This window comes from Kwoniella dejecticola, chromosome 2, assembly GCF_000512565.2.
Source record: "Kwoniella dejecticola CBS 10117 chromosome 2, complete sequence".
In the NCBI taxonomy this organism is placed as follows: Eukaryota; Fungi; Basidiomycota; class Tremellomycetes; order Tremellales; family Cryptococcaceae; genus Kwoniella; species Kwoniella dejecticola.
The window spans coordinates 74,700-93,096 of record NC_089302.1 but is presented as its reverse complement, the minus strand read 5'-3'; the positions used below and the strand labels follow the sequence as shown (position 1 = coordinate 93,096).

Sequence of the window (18,397 nt, the reverse complement as noted above, 5' to 3'; positions counted from 1 at the left end):
GCGCATGTGCGCAAAAATAGTCGAGATAGAGATGCGGTACTATACAGTATGACGATTGTCTGCGCGTGATTGCACAGAATGAATGTATCTAATCTCGTGTACATAAATTCCGCTCCTGTTTAGCAAAGATCAAGCTATCGACAAGTTCTGTATATCTAGTCTCCCCTTCTTCGCAAGTTTTAAGAAGAAAGATAAGAAAGATGGACCCTTCTATCCAGCCTGAACGCGAACCCAGTTACGCTCTTTACCAGAAGGAGCTCTTCCTCTTATCACAGAAAGGTTCACATCCCGAGTTCTCCACCCGGCCCGATAAGCTCGAGGAGCTTGCCAAAGAGACATTGAGCAAAGGAGGTTGGCTATACGCCAGCTGCAATGCCGGGCTTGGTTGGACTGATCGAGCCAACAGGGAAGGTGAGCTGTGTCTGAGCTTGTCTAAGATCCATATGATGAGATACACTGTGGGCTGACTTCCGACCCGCCTACTTCAGCTTTCTACAGGTGACTCGAAACTTCATGAATTGCATTTGATGGGATGGTCTCTCCAGTTCAGTGATCTAGGGAGATGTGACTGACCTTGTGCTTTGATTATTGGGAACAGATGGAGGATTGTCCCTCGTATGTTAGTAGATACTACGGCAAGAGACACAACGACCGAGCTGTTCGGTCACAAGATCAGCGCGCCAATCGCTTTCGCTCCCATCGGAATCAACAAGATCTACCATCCTGTGAGTGCCATACCATCGTCCCTGCATCCGTTTGGGCGCGAGCGCTAACGATGTATGATCGCATTATTGTGGTGTAGCTTGGTGAACTGAACGCAGCAAAAGTAGCAGGAGAGTTGAACATCCCTTATTGTTTATCGACGGCTGGAAGTCAGCCTATAGAAGACGTAGCCAAAGCTGCAGGCACTGCTCCGAAGTTCTTCCAGGTGAGCATGTTCCCTTCTGGCAGCTGCCTGAAAGGGGCAACGAAGGATATGCTTCACAGCCACATGAGCATGAATACTGAAGCTTATTTGATTACTGTAGCTTTATTGTCCGCATGACGAAGAGTTGGAAGATAGCCTACTACAACGAGCCTGGGACAGTGGATTTGACGTGTGGTAGGTCATCGCTCTTCCATCCTCATTCATATCTACGAAGAAGGGGTATAGAGGTTAACGGTTGTGGGACGACAGTATCATGACACTCGATACATGGCAGCTAGCCTGGTGTGTGATTTCCTGTCTTAGGTGCTGCATAAGGCAAAGCGAGAAAAACTGATTTCATTGTCGCCATTATCTAGGCGACACGAAGATATAGCAAATTCCAACTATGCGTTCTACCGAGGCATGTCAACTTCAATTCCTTGTGAAGATAACTGCACATAGCTGAGGAAACCGATTATAGGTATCGGAGCGGAAATAGGGTTGACCGATCCAGTGTTTCGAAAGAGGATCAAAGAAGCTGGACTTGATCCTGAGAAAGCAGAGGACATGCCTCAGATTGGTGAAAAGTGGATCGATAACGTTTGGCATGGTCAGTCGCTATCCTTGTCATTCGTCGGTCGTGGAGTACCGGTGAAGACTGGCTGACTGAGCTCCGTACGATGTGAACGATAGGAAAAGCGCATACTTGGGAGAAAGTTCCAAAGTAAGTTGATCTATAAGTTCAAGCATCTCTCTTAGCGATTTTATTGAATCAGAACTGAGGCGGATTGATGTTTGTCATCCAGGCTGATCAAGAAGTGGAAGGAAATTTCGGGCGGTCGACCATTCCTTTTGAAAGGTATTCAACATCCTGACGACGCCATAAAAGCCGTAGAGGTGGGATGTGATGGGATCGTAGTCTCAAATCATGCCGGTAGACAGGTGGATGGCGCTGTTGGTAGTCTAGAAGTACTGCCCGAGGTGAGAGCGCTCTGCTTATCGCAAAATTCACAATGCTATGCTGACCAAGCAATGTCGATTTGGCTTCTTGCTAGATCGTCGACGGTATGTCTGGCTTTACCGAATTACCTCAATTCTTCAAGGTCACTGGATTGACTGACTCTGCTGCACAGCTGTCGGCGACAAGTGTACTATACTATTCGACTCTGGCATACGATCTGCTGCAGACGTTTTCAAGGTAAGTCGCGGCTCTCGATACGATACCTTGCTCCTATTCTCGATGTAATCCGTTCAATCATGCATATGAAGGCCGGCACGGATAGCTGATCATAGACTGTACGACCGTATGATCAATAAAGGCTCTGGCATTAGGTGCAAAAGCCGTACTAGTCGGGAGATTATACGGTATGTCAGCTTCCCACAAAATCACCGGTACAACTACGATTCGTGCCAAACTCAATGATGTTCGGTCATATAATGTAGTGTTCGGCATGGGTATAGCAGGCGAGGCGGGGGTACGACACGTGATGAAATCGCTCTTGGCAGAATTCGATATCCTCATGAACTGTGCCGGAGTGAACAAGATATCTGATATTAAGAAATCACATCTTCGTGAGTACAGGGCTTGGAGGTGCCCACTGCATTTGACAAACTGTATCTCGCCAGGGAGTTCGAAAATGACTATCACATTCATGTTCATCTTTGTAGGCTTGATTACTGACTTGAGGTTTCGTTCTTGATTTTATAGGCTATGTCGAAGGTGTCGGAGGTCTGTCAGGCACGTTGTAACGATGGAAAGGACGATCATCCGCTGGTGCGCGCAGACCGTGGGACCATTGCAGGGGAGAAAGAGGCCACTACGATGCGGAGAGGAACCCGACTGCCGGCTGATCCCTATCGGTAGAATACAGATCATGCATTGGACAAAATCTTACGATGGCGCTGCTTTAGGTATCTTGCGAAGATTCTTGTACTCAAACTTATGACCCAATACGATAGGGATGACGACTTACCTTCCGGTACGACTACTTCTGAGCGATGCGGTGTACCACGCTGGTGGCGACTAACCTAAACATTAAACATAACGAACAGTGCTGAACTGGCTTTGTGTACTCGATGAAATTGACTTACTCTTATGACAACTGATTCTGCACCATATTCTCCGCCTTTATCGAGACGATTGAAGGCTGAACAATACCTCGGACGGACCGCTCGCCTCGAAGGTCTGTGACCAATACACTTCAGAGAGTACCGTCACAGTATTACCGAATCAACGAGTGCTCTTCTTGTCCGATCAAACTCGCAACATCATTGTTCGCCACCCCGCACCACCACACGTACCCTCCTTTGGACCATTTAAGCGAAAGGAGTAAACGAGGTACATCTTACACACAATTGCATCCTTTCCTTCTTTCCTCTCACATCCTCAGATACATCACTCTCTTCTTCCTTCTCATCGTTCTTTGTTCAACCAACCCTCATCCGGTATCTTACCTCACATCACATCCAATAAGGTAACCGCTACTCGACCTCTCGCATTTCGCTCCAGATATTCATCATCCAAGATTGTCACGAAGAACTAGGAATCCAAGCTCACATCAACCCTCAACAGGATCTGGTCTCATGAGACAAACCCGGATCCTTCTCCTCAAGCTCAGCGGACAAGGTCAAATAGCATCTCTAAAGCAACGACAACGGCGACGCATCCGAAAATGCCATACACCCAATTATGCTTATTCATCATCCTCTTCCTCCTCGCCGTACCGCTCATACAATACCTATACCTCACCCTGATCCCACCTTTATTCGTCATCTTCCTCTTCCTCTCTATCGTCTTCCTCATCACTTATCCCGTATACTTTATCCAGTGCAATCCCCATTACTTCACCGACCAGTTCAGGCGAATCAGAGATGCAATAATGAACAAACCCCGATGGATATTATGGCACCTCGAAATGCACTTACACTTGAGAACAAGGGACGTCTATCCTGGACTATGCGACGAAGGGGTTCCTACACCGCGTCCATGGCCAGCGAACGATTTGTATAATCGTCCAAAAGCGATCTCGGGACTATGGGTACTATCTCTCAGACAGAAGGTATGGGATTGGCGTGGGATCCCATACGGATACAAGGCCGAGCAAATCAGGAAAAATCAGATGGAGGGAAGGGATGATCACAGGTTGATGGGGAGTGACAATCATGATTTTTGGGGGAAGGTGGTCAGGTGGTACAGAGGAGAAGAAGAGCCACAAGACGAAAGCTTACATGATACAAATGGAGTGAGTCCATTCACATAGGTAATGCTGTAACACATAAAGTGGGTGAGCTGACGAGACTAACGATTCCTCTAGATGATGAATAACCCCATCGCCATAGGTATGGGCATTTCAACCGAAATGACAATCTGGCAACCACCTCCTCCGATCTGTACATGCACAACGACATGTGTAGTGCATCCGATTCGATACGAATTGCAGAGATCGACAATTGTTCCTGCGGGAAGTATGATCATGCCTCCGTGGTATATGTATCATACACATCAAGGTCAGACTTTTTTGGATTGGGCTTAACGCTGTAGCCCTTGCAAATCTCAAATTGTACACAAGATTTATATCGAAAGTTTGGGTACCAATCATATGTGGCATCCAGAACAGCCTTCAAGAAAAAGGACACTGTTGTAATGTAGGATGGGAGGGGGTTGCTCGTTGGGTTGAATGGTCGGCGGTAACATAATTGTTGCAGGCAAGAATCTGATTTCGCACTGGACTTCGATGGAGTTTGCGGGAACTAAGGTGCTACGACTTCAACTGTTTGTAATGGCACCTCATGCATGTGTGTCTTATCATGGTCTCAAAGTAATCACGTTGTCAGCGCACATACTACATGTCTAAGCTGTACATGAGACTGTCGATCTTCATCGAGTGTGATGAACATTGAATTTGAATTGGAGTCCCGATCCTCCTCAGAACGCCCATAGCTCAGAGACGATATCTCCTTGCTTAACCACTGCTTCGTCCGACCCACCAGCTACAGCTGAGCAAGGGAACAAGTCCGGCAGAGTGTCTGCTGCAGCCGTCTCGATCAACATCGACAATGCAGGCGGGTTCTTAATTTTCCTATTGGATTCCGTGTCGAATAGCTGCGTGGAATTGATTGTCAGCTACAAACCCCTCGTTCCTCTTTTGCTCGTTCCAGCTCCAGAAGCTTCACTGTATCAAGCCAGGCCAAGTCGCGGCAGATCCATCAAACGCAGAATCTTGCGATGTGACGGTCTGACAGAAACAAAGACGTAAACTTGAAGCTTAGACTCACTGTCCCATATCCATGATCCAAGAAATCCTCCATACCAAATTGCGGCTTCGTAAACACCTCTCCAAAGACTTTCGCAAGCGTCGATATGCTCGCCAAGTAATGTTTCTGCAACGCGGCAATTTCCCAGAGGGACGAATCGATCGCATGGGTCTTCAAGACATTCTTCTCTTCGGCGTTATACGGATCCACATACCCCTCTTTCCCCAGGGTAGAAGAGATTTTCAGGATGTTGTTATCGCTATCGGGCCGTTGGATGAGGACCATTGTACCCGGATGTCGTTTCAGGAGGTTGTAGATGAATGGAAGGATGATGATTATACCTGCGGGAGGGGCGGACAGGGTGAGTCGGGCGAGTCGTTTGATGAATGAAGCGATTAATGCAGAGGATAATAGCCTAAGAAACGCGAGCAATGGGGATAGATCGAAGCAAGTCAGCACAGGGCCTGGCTGTATCTTCTTTGGGTAAGCGGAAAGAGATACTTTACTCACGAGGAAGCCAAGAATGTGTCTAGTAATCGGAAGAATCTCGCTCGGTATTTGACGTGCATGACGTTCCGGTCGAGCAAGGCGTAAAGTCGATCGTAGAAATGAGGATATTCACTGTTGAGCAATATCCATGAAGGTCAGCACAGCACATCATACCAAGCACGAGAGCAGCAGCAGAAATACAGATGCGTATGAAGAGAATAGCGATGAATTTTCGTCCTCGACATCAAAGGTTGCTTAGGATAGAAGCTTGATTACTCACAAGTTGTACTCAGTCATGAGCACAAACAACCCATTCATACCCAACATCGCATTCGCTCCTCCGCCATCCACCAGCGTACTCAGCCAATCCGCGATTCTAAGTCTTCGTTCAGGCTTGAAATGACCCATTATCCCATATTCGCCGTGCAGGCCAACCAAGATCTTCCTTATCCAGAAATCATCCAATTTCAGATAACTAAGTACGTTTTCCCACAGGTTCGTATATTGCGTTTTGTGCGATTGCAGACTGTACACTGATTGATGGATCGAGAGGGTCGATACTTTCTCCCGTTGTCTCTTACCACCACCAACGGTACCCTTTTTACCCTTTTGATTCGGCTCCTCCTCCTCAGACTCGGAGCCTTCAGATTCATATTCCTTCATCCATGCTGGTAGTTCATCAATTTCACCTTTATACCTCAATTTACCCTTTTTAGCGCTCTTCTTCGCTCGTTTAGAGGTCGAGAGAGACGACTGAGAGGGCGGTTCGGAGAATGAGGGGATGTAAAATGCGTTTATGTCTTCGGATTGTTTAGGAAGGTTGACCAGTGGACCGAGTTGAGCTAAGAGGTTGGTAGGGTCCGATATCGATTGATCACCATTGGCGTTCTGAATGAAATTGCTATTTACATGTGCATGGTCATGGTCATAGTCGAATATGAATTATTAGCCTCGTTCGGACGATGCCCTTCAGATCACAGAAGAGCAGAGTGGGAGGTACAGCTGACTCACCTTGATTCTTTGAAAAATGCCCATCGTATATCATCGTATTTCGCCCAAAAATCATCGACCACTATCTGAGCTACATCTATGGGTAAGACACCATCGTCTTCGTCAACCTGGTTGACCTCGACGATCTTCCACCCCCCTCCGCCGCCAGATGATTTGGGTTTTGCCCCTCGAAGTGAGGGTCTCGGGTTGAACAGGAGGTCCAGGATCAATCGGAGATACGGTATATGTATCAATGGGGTTGTCGATTGAAGCGATGTCGACAGAGGCGGTAAGAGCGAGAACAGAAGAGGGACTGATGAGCTCTAATCATCCAAAGGATGCATATCAGTTAAATCATCAACGCAAGCACCATGCGACAGAGAGAAAAAGGCTGGATGACATACCCTCAGAGCAGGTTCGTTATCCCTTACCAATCCACCTAAGACTTCGATATATTCCAATAATCTCTCTCGCACCCAAGCTTTCACTTCTCTCTCTTCTCCAAGATCATTATCCCCTCCTCCGATACTATTGTCGTGGACGCTCGAGGTAGCGGCGTTTCTCGTAGATGTGAGATCGCCGTTCAGTCCACCGACTTTGTTCTCCGCGATAAACTTAATGAATACCCGATGAAGCGCCCATACTGCCTTATGCACTATTTGAGGATCATCATGTCGTGAGAGAGCTATCAGGGGTACGAGGGGATTCGGATCGTATTCTTCGCCTAGTAAAGTGGATTCGAGTCTAGTTATTTGGTTGAGCGGGTTTGAACTTGCGGTCGAGCCGGAGGAAATGACTTTTGATTGCGAAGACGATGCCTTGGCCTTCTTGCTCTTGCTCTTCGGGGTAGGGAGAGAGGAGACCATCCTGAGATATCGCTGCTGTACCGCGGATGTCCTGATTTAGAGCGATGATACTTAGTCAGACCTATTGACAATCCAATGCATCATTTACTTACTGGTGCGCTCAGAGGACGAGTGATTTTCAACTTTTGCAAAGCTCAAAGTGGAGGAAACCATCAAACACGTGATTTGACTGCCAAATACATTGCAATTGGATTTAATCGTAATCCCATTACAAATCCCCTTGATTGCCACCGGTCTCTTGATTAGCGGGATCAAATTGCCTATCTACAGATGATGTGATGACTGTATCTTTGTGTCACTGTCATGATCATCACCGGCACTGTCCTCTCTCTCCTACGTCTATATATAATCAGCTGTTCACCTCTAACTTCTTGCTTCCTTCTTACCTCATCCACAGGAAACCTCTGACTACTCAATCAGACATCATCAGCCATCTCTCAGTATCCTACGGCACGACTCGGAACCCTCTCCATCCATTCGCAGACACGATCACGCCTTATCATGCCTCCAGCAAACGGGACTTCGACCCCTTCTCATGGCTCGAGACCAGGATCGACCAAGCCAGGCACACCGATATCCAACACGAGTAATTCCTCTTTGATACTGAGGAAACAATTACTGGGTAAGCATCCATCGCTACACATACAATTCACTTGTACTGCTCGGTGTCGCAAATACTGATTCCTTCTTTCTTACGTTTCGATGACAGATTTGCAGAAGAGTCCTGTAGATGGGTTCTCAGCTGGACTGGTGGATGACGATAATATCTTGGAATGGCAAATAGTAATTATGGGGTCAGTCGTCCTCCCTACTCCCTCCTCCCTCCTTTCTGCCCAACGGTCCCACTCTCTTTCGATCAGTAGCTAATCTTCCTTCATATCTCACCATCGCATCGTAGACCCGCAGATACGTTATACGAAGGAGCAATACTCAAAGCCCGATTAATCTTCCCTCCTGTGAGCTCCCCATCAGCTGAACAGTATGATCAACTCGAACAACAGCTGACTTGGCCCTGGGTTGCAGGAATTCCCATTACAACCCCCGAAGATGATATTCGATTCTGAGATGTGGCATCCAAACGGTCAGCGGTGTTTCGGTTCGCCTTCGACTCGATGTGAATGTTAAGGGAAGCTGACGTGACGATATTGGGGCTGTAGTGTATCACAAAGGCGATAAGAAAGGGGAAGTCTGCGTATCAATTTTGGTAAGCCAGAATCTCCCACACTACGACACATAGTCGAATTGCGTACTGATATTGCGCTTTTATGATTACAGCATCAACCCGGAGAAGACGAGTGGGGATACGAAGATGCAGGTGAAAGGTGGTTGCCAGTACACACAGTCGAAAGTGTAGTGAGTCATTATAACTCCCAGCTTCCGAGTATCAGCTTCATCACGAGCTGCACCCTGACACAGCACCCAAGCTGACTGTGAAATTTTCGCTAGCTCATCTCCGTTATATCGCTCTTATCGCAAGATGTCCCCGATCTCAACTCGCCGGCGAACGTAGATGCAGCCAAGGAAGTGAGGGAAGATTTCGCATGTGAGTGTTCGTCTCTGTTGCGCCAGTCTAGAATATCAGCTTGCGTCCATTTTTTCCCTCTTACACCGTTCTGGTTCAGGACAAAGCTGACGAAGCGTGAGCGTGTTTATGCATCGTAGCGTACAAGAAGAAGGTGAAACGATTAGCAAGGAGGTCAGCTGAAGAGGCGTATGATTAGGGGTGGTAGTCATCGCATCTCATGTCCCTCATCATGCATAAAACGTGAAATCCCAAGAAGGCACCCCTTCTTACTTTCTGTTTTCCCTTTCAAGGTTTCTGGGAACATTGCATGATGCAGTACATACAACATAGGATCTGACTATCAACGTACAGACTATAAAATATAAAGCATGGCACACATCTCATTCCATCTAGGTCTACCGCATCAGGAACAATCAAGCACGCGAGCCAGAACCATCCATACTTGATGAGCCTATTGAGTTTATCTTGCCAATCTCCTCTTCCCCAATTTACCTCCACCGCCCTTCTCCATCTTCCTCTTCATATCTCTCATCCGTCTCTCGATCGCTTCTTCCTCTTCCTTCTCTCGTTCTTTCTTCGACTTGCCTTTATTTTGAGTGGGAGGCTTGAAATCCATCGCAGATCCTGCAGAGGGGGACGAAGATTTGACTGCACTGGAAGAAGTTGGAGGAGGCAAATCGTCTTTCTGCTCCTGCTGCTTCTGCTTCTGCTTCTGCTTCTGCTTCTGCTTCTGCGTTGGCGAGCTGGGTTCTTGTACATCGTCGCTGGAAAGTGCAACATGGCTTTCGTCTTCTTCAGGCGGGACGGACGACGAGGTGATTTTAGGCGGAGAGGAAGGAGGCATAGACATAGATGAACCTGCAGATGCAGACGTCGATTCTGTTGCATGCACATGCCGAGGGCGAGGGGGTTTACGAGGAGTCGGAGATCCGTCGGCGTCGGCGTCGGCGTCGGGATCGAAGTCTGATGAAGGTTGAGCTGGAGCGGGCGATTTCGATTTCGGTTTCGATTTTGATACTGGTTTTGATTCTGGTTTCGAGTTTGCATTTTGCGAAGATTTGGATGCAGGTATCGGATTTGAATTTGATTTTGGATTTGGATTTGAGCTTGAGGTAATTTTTGGCTTGGCGGTCGATCGACGTATTGCACGCATGATCTCAGGATCGGATATGAGCCTCGAGGTGGATTCGTACACCGTCAGAGAGGGAGCAGATGGAATGGGTATCGAGCGATCATTCGATAGTATCGTGATTGCTGGATGTAAAAGATGTCGAGTAAGAAATGAGATGCTTTGCGAGGATATTAGTTTCCTAATGAACATACAACGATCAGCCAAGCTCACCCTTGACAGCAATGAGAGCCTGATCGTACGGGTGTACGGTGTCTCGATGAGTGATGGGCTCAATGAGATGAGAGCGGCATAAACATACGATAGGACGAACCGCCATGCAAAATCATCGATCCTCATATACACGACTTTCGCCTGAATCATCCACATCAATCAGCTCGACTCGCTCATCTCTCTCTCTCTTGAAAGTGAAATTTGAGTGTCTGGTCCAATCATTGATGGACTCACATCATCCTCAGTCTCGAAGAGAAGTTGTACTTCATCCCACCTATCCGCAAACATGGAGCTTATCCTCTCTACGAGGCCTTGCACTTGCTCAAGCGGTTCATCGGGAAAAGAATCACGTATCAGATCTTGAGTCGCCAGGAGGAACGGATGATCGATTTCCCATGGTACAGCTGGAATATCTTCTGGGTTAGGCGTGTGTATATGTATCGATTCGAGATCTGTGGTCTGTACAGTCAAACAATAGTAAGCTTCATCCGTGGAGCTAATGAAGGCACCCTGACTTACTACAAGGACAAAGGTCTGTCCATCTGTGGTCGGGCTGAATTTCTATCGGATATATCTGGATCAGCGGGATGCCCATGTACGCATAAGGAAGTCAGGATCGTAGTAGACTCTCAAGAGACTCACAAAGAGATGAGTTTTACCATGTTGATCCTTCTTCCCTTGCCATGATGCGCCCAATAACAGATTGTCATATTCCTGGTTCGTTTCCGCCCCCAAGTCAGCTCTTCGGTCATGACTATTACAGTCCAAGTCAACGCTTCACATCCGATCTTGACTGACCTCTGTGAGACCCCCGTCTGACATCTTGAGCTCGTCCCGGGCGACATGCATGCTTTTCACCTTGACGCTGTCGTTCAACCCGATTTCTCCATCGACCTCCTTCAACCTGCTTCAAATGTTTTGGCAATTGCATGTTACGTCATCTTGATAATTCAGGCACACCTTTGGTTCTCAGCATGGTGTGCACGTGTTTGTCAATATCGAGACACGCGACTGGGAATGTCGGCTTCATGCTTTCCATAGTGAGAGCACAATGTTGACCAAGGCTAACATCTTGCTCAGATATCATCGCGCTCAGAGTACATCAAAAGGGCAGGACAAGAAGGGACTTCCGCCCCCCAGTAACGGTCCTCCGTCATGTCCACTTCGACACCTCCGCCCGTCATCTCGGACCCTCCTTCCGCTTTGTCCTCATTGGCTTCCACATTAGACAGTTACGGATCCGATATACCCTCGTTCCTCAATAATCTCTTATCCCCTCATCTCCCCGCATCACTTCCTTCTCCCAATCCCCCTCAACCTCCGGACTTAGCACCGATAGATAAAACGCTCAACGAACTGCTGACCCAGCTGAGCCTGTTATCGCAAGATACGAATTCTGCTGTCGAACAATCCATCCACGATGTATCTAGGACGGTTCCTCGACTGGCATACGATCTGCAATTCATGCGAGAGAGTGCCAATGGGCTATGCGGTAGTCTGGGAATGGTGCAAGATCGGTTCGCCCGTCAGATTGATCTGACTTCATCACCTTCCACTTCCTCTGGCTCCGGCTCTAGCCTACTCACCTCGACTAGAAAGGACAGTATCAGCGCCAATCTCAGTAACGGTCATTCTGAGACCGAGGGGATACGGACCAATAAGAGTTTGGAGAAATTGACTCATCTGGATAAACTCAAGAACAGGTTGGAATCAGCTAGGGATATACTGAGAGAAGCCGAATCGTGGTCTACCTTAGAAAGCGAGTTGACGGGTTTTATCAGTAATGCGGAATTCTCCAAAGCTGGGAATAGGTTGAGAGAAGCTTCGAGATCTATGGTCGTCTTCCAGAATACTCCAGCAGAATATCAAGATCGCAAGACACTCTTGGTGTCCTTACAAAACGAGCTGGAAACTAGCGTCTCGAAAGCTCTGAAGAATAGTCTGGATGAGAACAATGTAGGGGAGATAGCGAAGTTTTACGGGGTGTTCAAAGATATGGATAGGGAGAACGAATTCAAGAACTATTACTTCAACTCACGATCTGCCGACTTACTGTCACAGTGGAAAGATACCAAACTAGTGGAGACCTCAACCGGTGATACCCCTATCATTGGTTCTAATTCTGAAACGGGTGTGAAAGTGGAACCAACCAAATTCTCAATATTGATACATCAATTCTACACTTCCCTTCTTACAGGTTTCAATGCTCAGGTCGAGCAGATCCCGCAGATCTTCGCTCCGCATACAGCAGCATCGATACTAGCTTCCTTCGTTCAGACCACTTTCGACGGTCTCGACCCATCGCCTTCAGCTAGACTATCAGCCGTCAGCGAGTATTACGGCTCGCAAGCTTTGCCCGAGTTGATAGTCGCTTACAGGGCAACGGAAGAGCTGGGCGTAGCTGTTCAGAGCTTGATAGATCGGATGACATTCAATACTCAGGGTGGTCTGTTGAGTGGAGATATCGCTACTGCTACTTCACCGTCAAGTACGCTGGTCGACAAGACTTCTCCAGGATATCATCTCGCTACCAGTCCTTCCGCTTCAGGCTCAGCCACCGCTGCCGCTCCCGCTCGTACTCCCACTAAGAAGATGTCGATTTCCCGACGTTTTTCAAGAGCACCCACGATCTCCGGACCCTTACCCGTAGATAATTCATGGGAGACTACGCTATACGAGCCGTTCTTAGATCTGCAATCTACCTACGCGACTCTCGAAAGGCGGTATTTCGAATACGTTCTCAGGACGGATCATACCTTGACCTCCTCGTCTAGTACGGCATCAGGCAAAGATATAGCAAGAGCATTACTCGACAGGGTTACTATAGTGTTCAGCAAGGCCGACGAAGCTATAGGTAGGTGTATGGCTTTCACGCATGGGTATGGTGCACTGGGATTACTTTCGGCGCTCGAAGCGGGATTATCTACGTTTTTGAGTAATCAACAGAAGGTAGTCATGGATCAGATACGGCAGGCTGGTGAAATTTCCAAAGTAAAGGGAGGGCGAGACGAGTTGGACGGCTTTGACGGATTAGATTACTCGACAGAAGATTGGTCCTCTTTTCAAATCGTCCTACACATCTTGGAAGGCTGCAAGGAAATCTCGCATAAATTGGGAGTCTTTGAAACCAAATTAGAGGTGTTTTTCGGATCGGTCGAAGTCATTCTCAAGGCCAAAATACCGGAAGCTAGCCAAGTATCAACGCAAACTCAAACGCAGGTATTGGCGCAAGGGTATGATCCTAAGACCACAACGGCCGGATCAATAACCCTCTTACAACAATCCACCCTGAATTCAATCGACCTTCACTCTTTAGTTTCAACATCTACAACGCCAATTCAGAGACCGATCTTACCTATCACCTCGAACGCTCTACGAGAATTCACAAGATCCAGTCAACTGCAGATCCAGTCTATCATCCTCGCGCCCTTGTTGGGACAACTCGAGACGTATCCCCATTTGAGCGTCTGGAGTAAACCTGATAAACCGCAAAGAAAGGGGGAATTACATGTACCTACTTTCAGTTTATCGCCTACCGATGTGATTTCGCGCGTCTCAGAGGGGTTGTTGGATCTGTTGAGGGTGTTTGAAGTTTGGAGTAAAGAACAGGGATTGAAATGGTCGATCGATACTTTACCATTCATAGATCCTTCTACCCTTCCTATTCCGATCTCTTTAGACATCCAAAGAACAAAAGAGGGGGAGATGGGAAGGGAAATAGGGATGGAAATACCCGAAGAGGTCGTACTTTCAACTTGGATATCAAGCTTATCACTCACCCTCTTATCCCACCTCACGTCGGTCACTTTACCAGGTATAAGGCAGTTGACGGGCGGAGGAGCAAGCCAACTAGCTACGGATCTAGGTTATCTGAGCAATGCGGTAGGAGCGCTGGATGTGAGTTGGGACGAGCTGGATAAGTGGGAGAAAAGTATTGGATTGGATGAAAGTGCTTGGAGGAAAGAAATTAGAGAGGCCCGGCTGGCGTCGACTTCAACCTCGGGTCAAGATCAGGCTCAGGCTCAGGCTGAAGCTCAAGGGATGTTGGATATCTTGAGGAATATAGGCAGGATGAGAGGATGGAATTGATGTAGGTAGAATACCTTCTTAGCAATAAACCGTAACGGACTGCTCCGCCCAGAGGGGTGAAAGGAGTGGTTAGAGTAGAATCGTTGTACTATGAATACATCATAGCATACCAAGCATGGATGACGACATTAGGCTCGATCTCGGATTGACACAATCAATATGACCTGGCTTATCCTCTTTCTCATGCATCCTTTGGATTCGATGGGCTCAAGGTGCATAGGAGATGAGAAAGTCACGTCGAGATAAGTGAGGTGGAGGGTGGGATTCAGGTTCACGGTCAAATCCGATACCAATAAGACGCCATTCAGTGCATTCAAACGTAACCAGAAGCGTATCAGACGGACCGTGTGTCGATGGTCGGTATCTACGACAGAAAGAGGAGCATATTCATTGAAAGCAAACATCTTCCTTATACCTCAACCCGAGTTGAGAGCAGCGCAACTCATCGATAGCTCTTCGACGAGAGGCTACTAGATGTCGACTTGATCTCAACCTTGATTGCTTTGTCAAGATCACCTTCTCCTCCTTCCTCCTTTGACTCAGATCATTATTGAAGATCCAAACCCAAGGTCTTCGACGCACCTGAATTCAATTTCGCCTGAGAAATGGCAGACTCCGACTCTACAAGACCCCCACTGCCGAACAGAGCGCGTATATCTTCCCGGACTCGACTATTCGATGATTCGCACAATCACGATCACAAGATGTCGACCAGGTTTTTCACTTGGAAGATTGTAAATCCCTTTTCGGATGAATGGGATCGCATACAGCGTCAGAGGCTAGGAGTCTTCATATTGTGTGTCTTGGTTGGACTAGCTAGGTGAGTGACGCTTTTCTCCAATCAGTTGTCTTAAGATCTTGCTTCCTTGCATTCTGTCATGCGTCAGGTATGGTTCAGAACGTGAGACTATATAGCTGACCTGTCATCTTGACTATAGTGGGAGCAACTACGTCTACTCCGCATACGCCCCTCAATTAGCTACCAAGCTCGTCGTCTCTTCCACCATAGGCAATTTGATCGGTCTAGCTGGGAATCTGGGTGTGTATCTCACTGGTCCGTTATGGGGGAAGATCGTAGATTCCAGAGGGCAGCGAATGTACGTCTAGTCCCTTTGCGATATTCACAGTCTGGATACCGTTTTGTTCAGCATCAATGCAGGAGGAGCTGAAAAGCTTCATATTCGGCTTAGACCCCTCTTCGTAGGCGGTCTATGCTGCTTGATAGGCTACTCGACCGTCCACGCATTTTATATCGGTTCCATCTCTTTACGCCCTTCCTCAGTTGCCAATGATAATGCCGATACCGACATCGAGCCTAGCCATATCCGACTATTCATTCTGGAATTCGCAATGTTCCTCACCGGTTGCGGGGGTTCAAGCGGCCTGACGTCAGCCGTGAACGCTACCGCCAAATCCTTCTCAAACGCTACTCGTGCAAGCGCAAGCGGGACGGTCTTAGCTGGATTCGGACTATCCGCGTTCTTGTTCTCCAGTCTGGGGAATTGGCTCTATCATTCCGACGCTGGTGGCTTACTCTTCCTCTTGTCGATCGGGACTAGTATACCAATGCTTCTCGGTTCTGTCTTCATACGGCCTATCCCTCCTTCCGAAGAAGTACACGGAAATGCATATCAACCTTTGAACTCGGGCTTTGATGGCGCTGAAGAAGAAGGCCATGAAGGAATTCCAAAAGTGATCATCAACCAGCATCACGCTGCTGAAGAATTCGAATACAACGATGACTACAATTACGAGTCAGACGTCGACGAGAATGGCGTTAGATCTAGATCAAGAACAAGTTCTTTGGAATTGACTAGATCCAAATCACCCATTTCTCGAGGTCGACACCATCATCCCAATCAGCATCATGCGCATTTCAACGATAATCTACCTCCTCCTATACAAGTGCATTCCAAACCCAAACACGCTCCGACTCATGCTCGATCTTCCTCACTTGCTTCACTGCCTCCCACATTATTATCGTATACCCCCTTGGACTGTATGCGATCGACCGATTTCTGGATACTATTTGTGTGTCTAGCCCTGCTGTGCGGGACAGGCCTGATGTACATCAATAATGCCGGGACGGTGACGTTAGCTCTTGGGAGAGAGAATCAGAGGGTGTATGATAAAGCCAAGATCGGTGGATATCAGGCTAAACAGGTCGGGCTGGTCAGTATTTGGAATTGCGGGGGGCGGATCATAGGAGGTGAGTCCGCCATACTGCTTCCCACTGATTCGAGCGATTGCCACCACATACACATGCATGCAATAATTCCGACGCTAATGACGGGTTGATTCTTGATAGGTGTCGTATCTGATTTTGGCAAGAACAAATTCGGTATAAGAAGAGTAAGCAGCAATTGCTTTCTTTTCTTACCTTTACCTAAATTTAGGATTAAGCTGAGAGATCGCTGACTAATGAAACCACTTGCTCATAGGTCTGGTTCCTACCAGTCGTCGCGGTGCTCTTCACCATCTCCCAAATTTCAGCTATGCAGACGGTTCATGTCCAGTCCTTGTGGATGGTGTCCACTTTACTTGGTCTGGCGTACGGTAGTCTATTCAACGTTATGCCTATGTTGATTTTGGAATGGTTCGGTATGAGTGAGTTATGGTGCTCCTCACCCCCCCCTTGGAGATCAACTGCAGTTACACACACAACCATCAATAAAGCTGGAGCTGATGCATGATTTGGCACAGAACATTTCTCGCAGAATTGGGGCTGGGTAGCTGTCGCTCCTGTTCTAGGAGGGAACGCGTTCAATCTACTCTTTGGAAAGGTTTATGATTCTCATACTGTAAGTGACCTTCCCTGACTTCCTTCTTCCCGTAAATCACCGGGAATCCAATCCCTGCTAATTCCAACACCTCATTCGCATCTCATGAGAAACATGACTGATAACTGATGTCCTACAATTGCTCTTCGCAATCGGCAGATCGGCAAGATCGGTACTTCTGACGATGACGGAATGGACGGTGGAGTCGATGTCGTCGAGGTCATCCGAGGTATCTTCAAGAGGGATGGCGGAGCTATACCGGATGACGGGAAACATGATTGTGCGTTCGGCGTTTCTTCCATCGTTCCCCAACTTCTTCTAACACTCAAAACAGAATGCGCTTTTTCTCCGCTCAAGCCTTTGTAGCTAACAGCCTCATCTGCTGTGGTACGTGCAGGTCTAGTAGGCGAAGAATGTTATGGAACAGCCTTCAAAATATCAACTATCGGTACTCTGGTAGCCCTGGCTCTGAGTGTGTGGGCAGGGTTCAGGAGGGAGAAATTAAGTAATGAGAGACGGAAATCCATGTAAGTCTAGGTCTTCGTTGTGGTCATTCTCATCCAACTGTCTGATCGATCACTCGTCTCCTCTCATTCGTTATCCCTTCTTGATCTATGTGAGATGAATTGCTAACTGGCACGTCTCTTCTCGAATGCTCGGTGCGTAGTCTCGCTAGTCGAGGCGACGTTGGTTCGGATGAAGAAGTTTAGGTCCTGAGTTTGAATTCCGTGGTCGTGATATGTTTTTAGAGAGCATTGATCACGTAGATAGTCATACAAGAACACGTTTGTCGCATGCATAGAGCCTTAGCTTCCAACAACAAGACTGGCAAACAGCTATCATCATGAATTGATACGAGTGCATCGAGAGATGCAAAAGGCAACAGCTTTGACATGCATCTGCAACCGGATTGCCTTGTCCCAGATGATTATATACATTATGTTTCCTGCCCTCGATCTGTTTCGAATATGTATCTACACTAGTCATTTGTGATTGCCGTATCTAAGATATATACAATGGAGTGTTGGCGTTTTGATGTTGAGCATGTATGAGACGTGGGGTGTGATGAGCGATGGGCAATGATGTAGGTAGGTTGAAAATGTATTCCTTGAATGGATTGGATATGATGTACAGAATGAAAGATGATAATAAATA

At 47.5% G+C, this 18,397-nt stretch overlaps 7 protein-coding genes across 7 annotated transcripts; 5 read left to right on the top strand and 2 right to left on the bottom strand.

Annotated features, from left to right (window-relative positions):
• Nucleotides 1-200: 200 nt before the first annotated feature.
• I303_101490 (uncharacterized protein) lies at nt 201-2,656 on the top strand (the record flags this gene model as incomplete). The annotated part of the gene is made up of 15 exons (XM_065968358.1): nt 201-411; nt 489-498; nt 599-725; nt 803-928; nt 1,029-1,102; nt 1,178-1,210; nt 1,285-1,328; nt 1,389-1,517; nt 1,601-1,631; nt 1,714-1,888; nt 1,963-1,972; nt 2,041-2,105; nt 2,227-2,272; nt 2,351-2,479; nt 2,616-2,656. 15 exons carry the CDS (start codon nt 201-203, stop codon nt 2,654-2,656), a joined length of 1,251 nt encoding a protein of 416 aa, XP_065824430.1.
• A 923-nt stretch (nt 2,657-3,579) lies between these two features.
• I303_101489 (uncharacterized protein) lies at nt 3,580-4,440 on the top strand (the record flags this gene model as incomplete). Its single annotated transcript, XM_018405719.1, has 2 exons — nt 3,580-4,149; nt 4,222-4,440. The coding sequence occupies 2 exons, from the start codon at nt 3,580-3,582 to the stop codon at nt 4,438-4,440; spliced, it is 789 nt and encodes a 262-aa protein (XP_018266000.1).
• A 392-nt stretch (nt 4,441-4,832) lies between these two features.
• I303_101488 (uncharacterized protein) lies at nt 4,833-7,506 on the bottom strand (the record flags this gene model as incomplete). Its single annotated transcript, XM_018405720.1, has 6 exons — nt 4,833-5,009; nt 5,183-5,576; nt 5,672-5,782; nt 5,931-6,551; nt 6,662-6,963; nt 7,045-7,506. The coding sequence occupies 6 exons, from the start codon at nt 7,504-7,506 to the stop codon at nt 4,833-4,835; spliced, it is 2,067 nt and encodes a 688-aa protein (XP_018266001.1).
• Nucleotides 7,507-8,007: 501 nt separating this feature from the next.
• Nucleotides 8,008-9,227, top strand: I303_101487 (uncharacterized protein; the record flags this gene model as incomplete). Its single annotated transcript, XM_065968357.1, has 8 exons — nt 8,008-8,128; nt 8,216-8,300; nt 8,405-8,462; nt 8,530-8,587; nt 8,664-8,710; nt 8,782-8,859; nt 8,953-9,049; nt 9,169-9,227. The coding sequence occupies 8 exons, from the start codon at nt 8,008-8,010 to the stop codon at nt 9,225-9,227; spliced, it is 603 nt and encodes a 200-aa protein (XP_065824429.1).
• Nucleotides 9,228-9,491: 264 nt separating this feature from the next.
• Nucleotides 9,492-11,195, bottom strand: I303_101486 (uncharacterized protein; the record flags this gene model as incomplete). The annotated part of the gene is made up of 6 exons (XM_018405722.1): nt 9,492-10,341; nt 10,462-10,514; nt 10,608-10,832; nt 10,893-10,934; nt 11,016-11,087; nt 11,172-11,195. The coding sequence occupies 6 exons, from the start codon at nt 11,193-11,195 to the stop codon at nt 9,492-9,494; spliced, it is 1,266 nt and encodes a 421-aa protein (XP_018266003.1).
• Nucleotides 11,196-11,528: 333 nt separating this feature from the next.
• I303_101485 (uncharacterized protein) lies at nt 11,529-14,462 on the top strand (the record flags this gene model as incomplete). Its single annotated transcript, XM_018405723.1, has 1 exon — nt 11,529-14,462. One exon carries the CDS (start codon nt 11,529-11,531, stop codon nt 14,460-14,462), a length of 2,934 nt encoding a protein of 977 aa, XP_018266004.1.
• Nucleotides 14,463-15,067: 605 nt separating this feature from the next.
• On the top strand, nt 15,068-17,773 carry I303_101484 (uncharacterized protein; the record flags this gene model as incomplete). Its single annotated transcript, XM_018405724.2, has 8 exons — nt 15,068-15,282; nt 15,401-15,559; nt 15,653-16,671; nt 16,771-16,814; nt 16,904-17,069; nt 17,166-17,263; nt 17,402-17,522; nt 17,640-17,773. The coding sequence occupies 8 exons, from the start codon at nt 15,068-15,070 to the stop codon at nt 17,771-17,773; spliced, it is 1,956 nt and encodes a 651-aa protein (XP_018266005.2).
• Nucleotides 17,774-18,397: the final 624 nt, after the last annotated feature.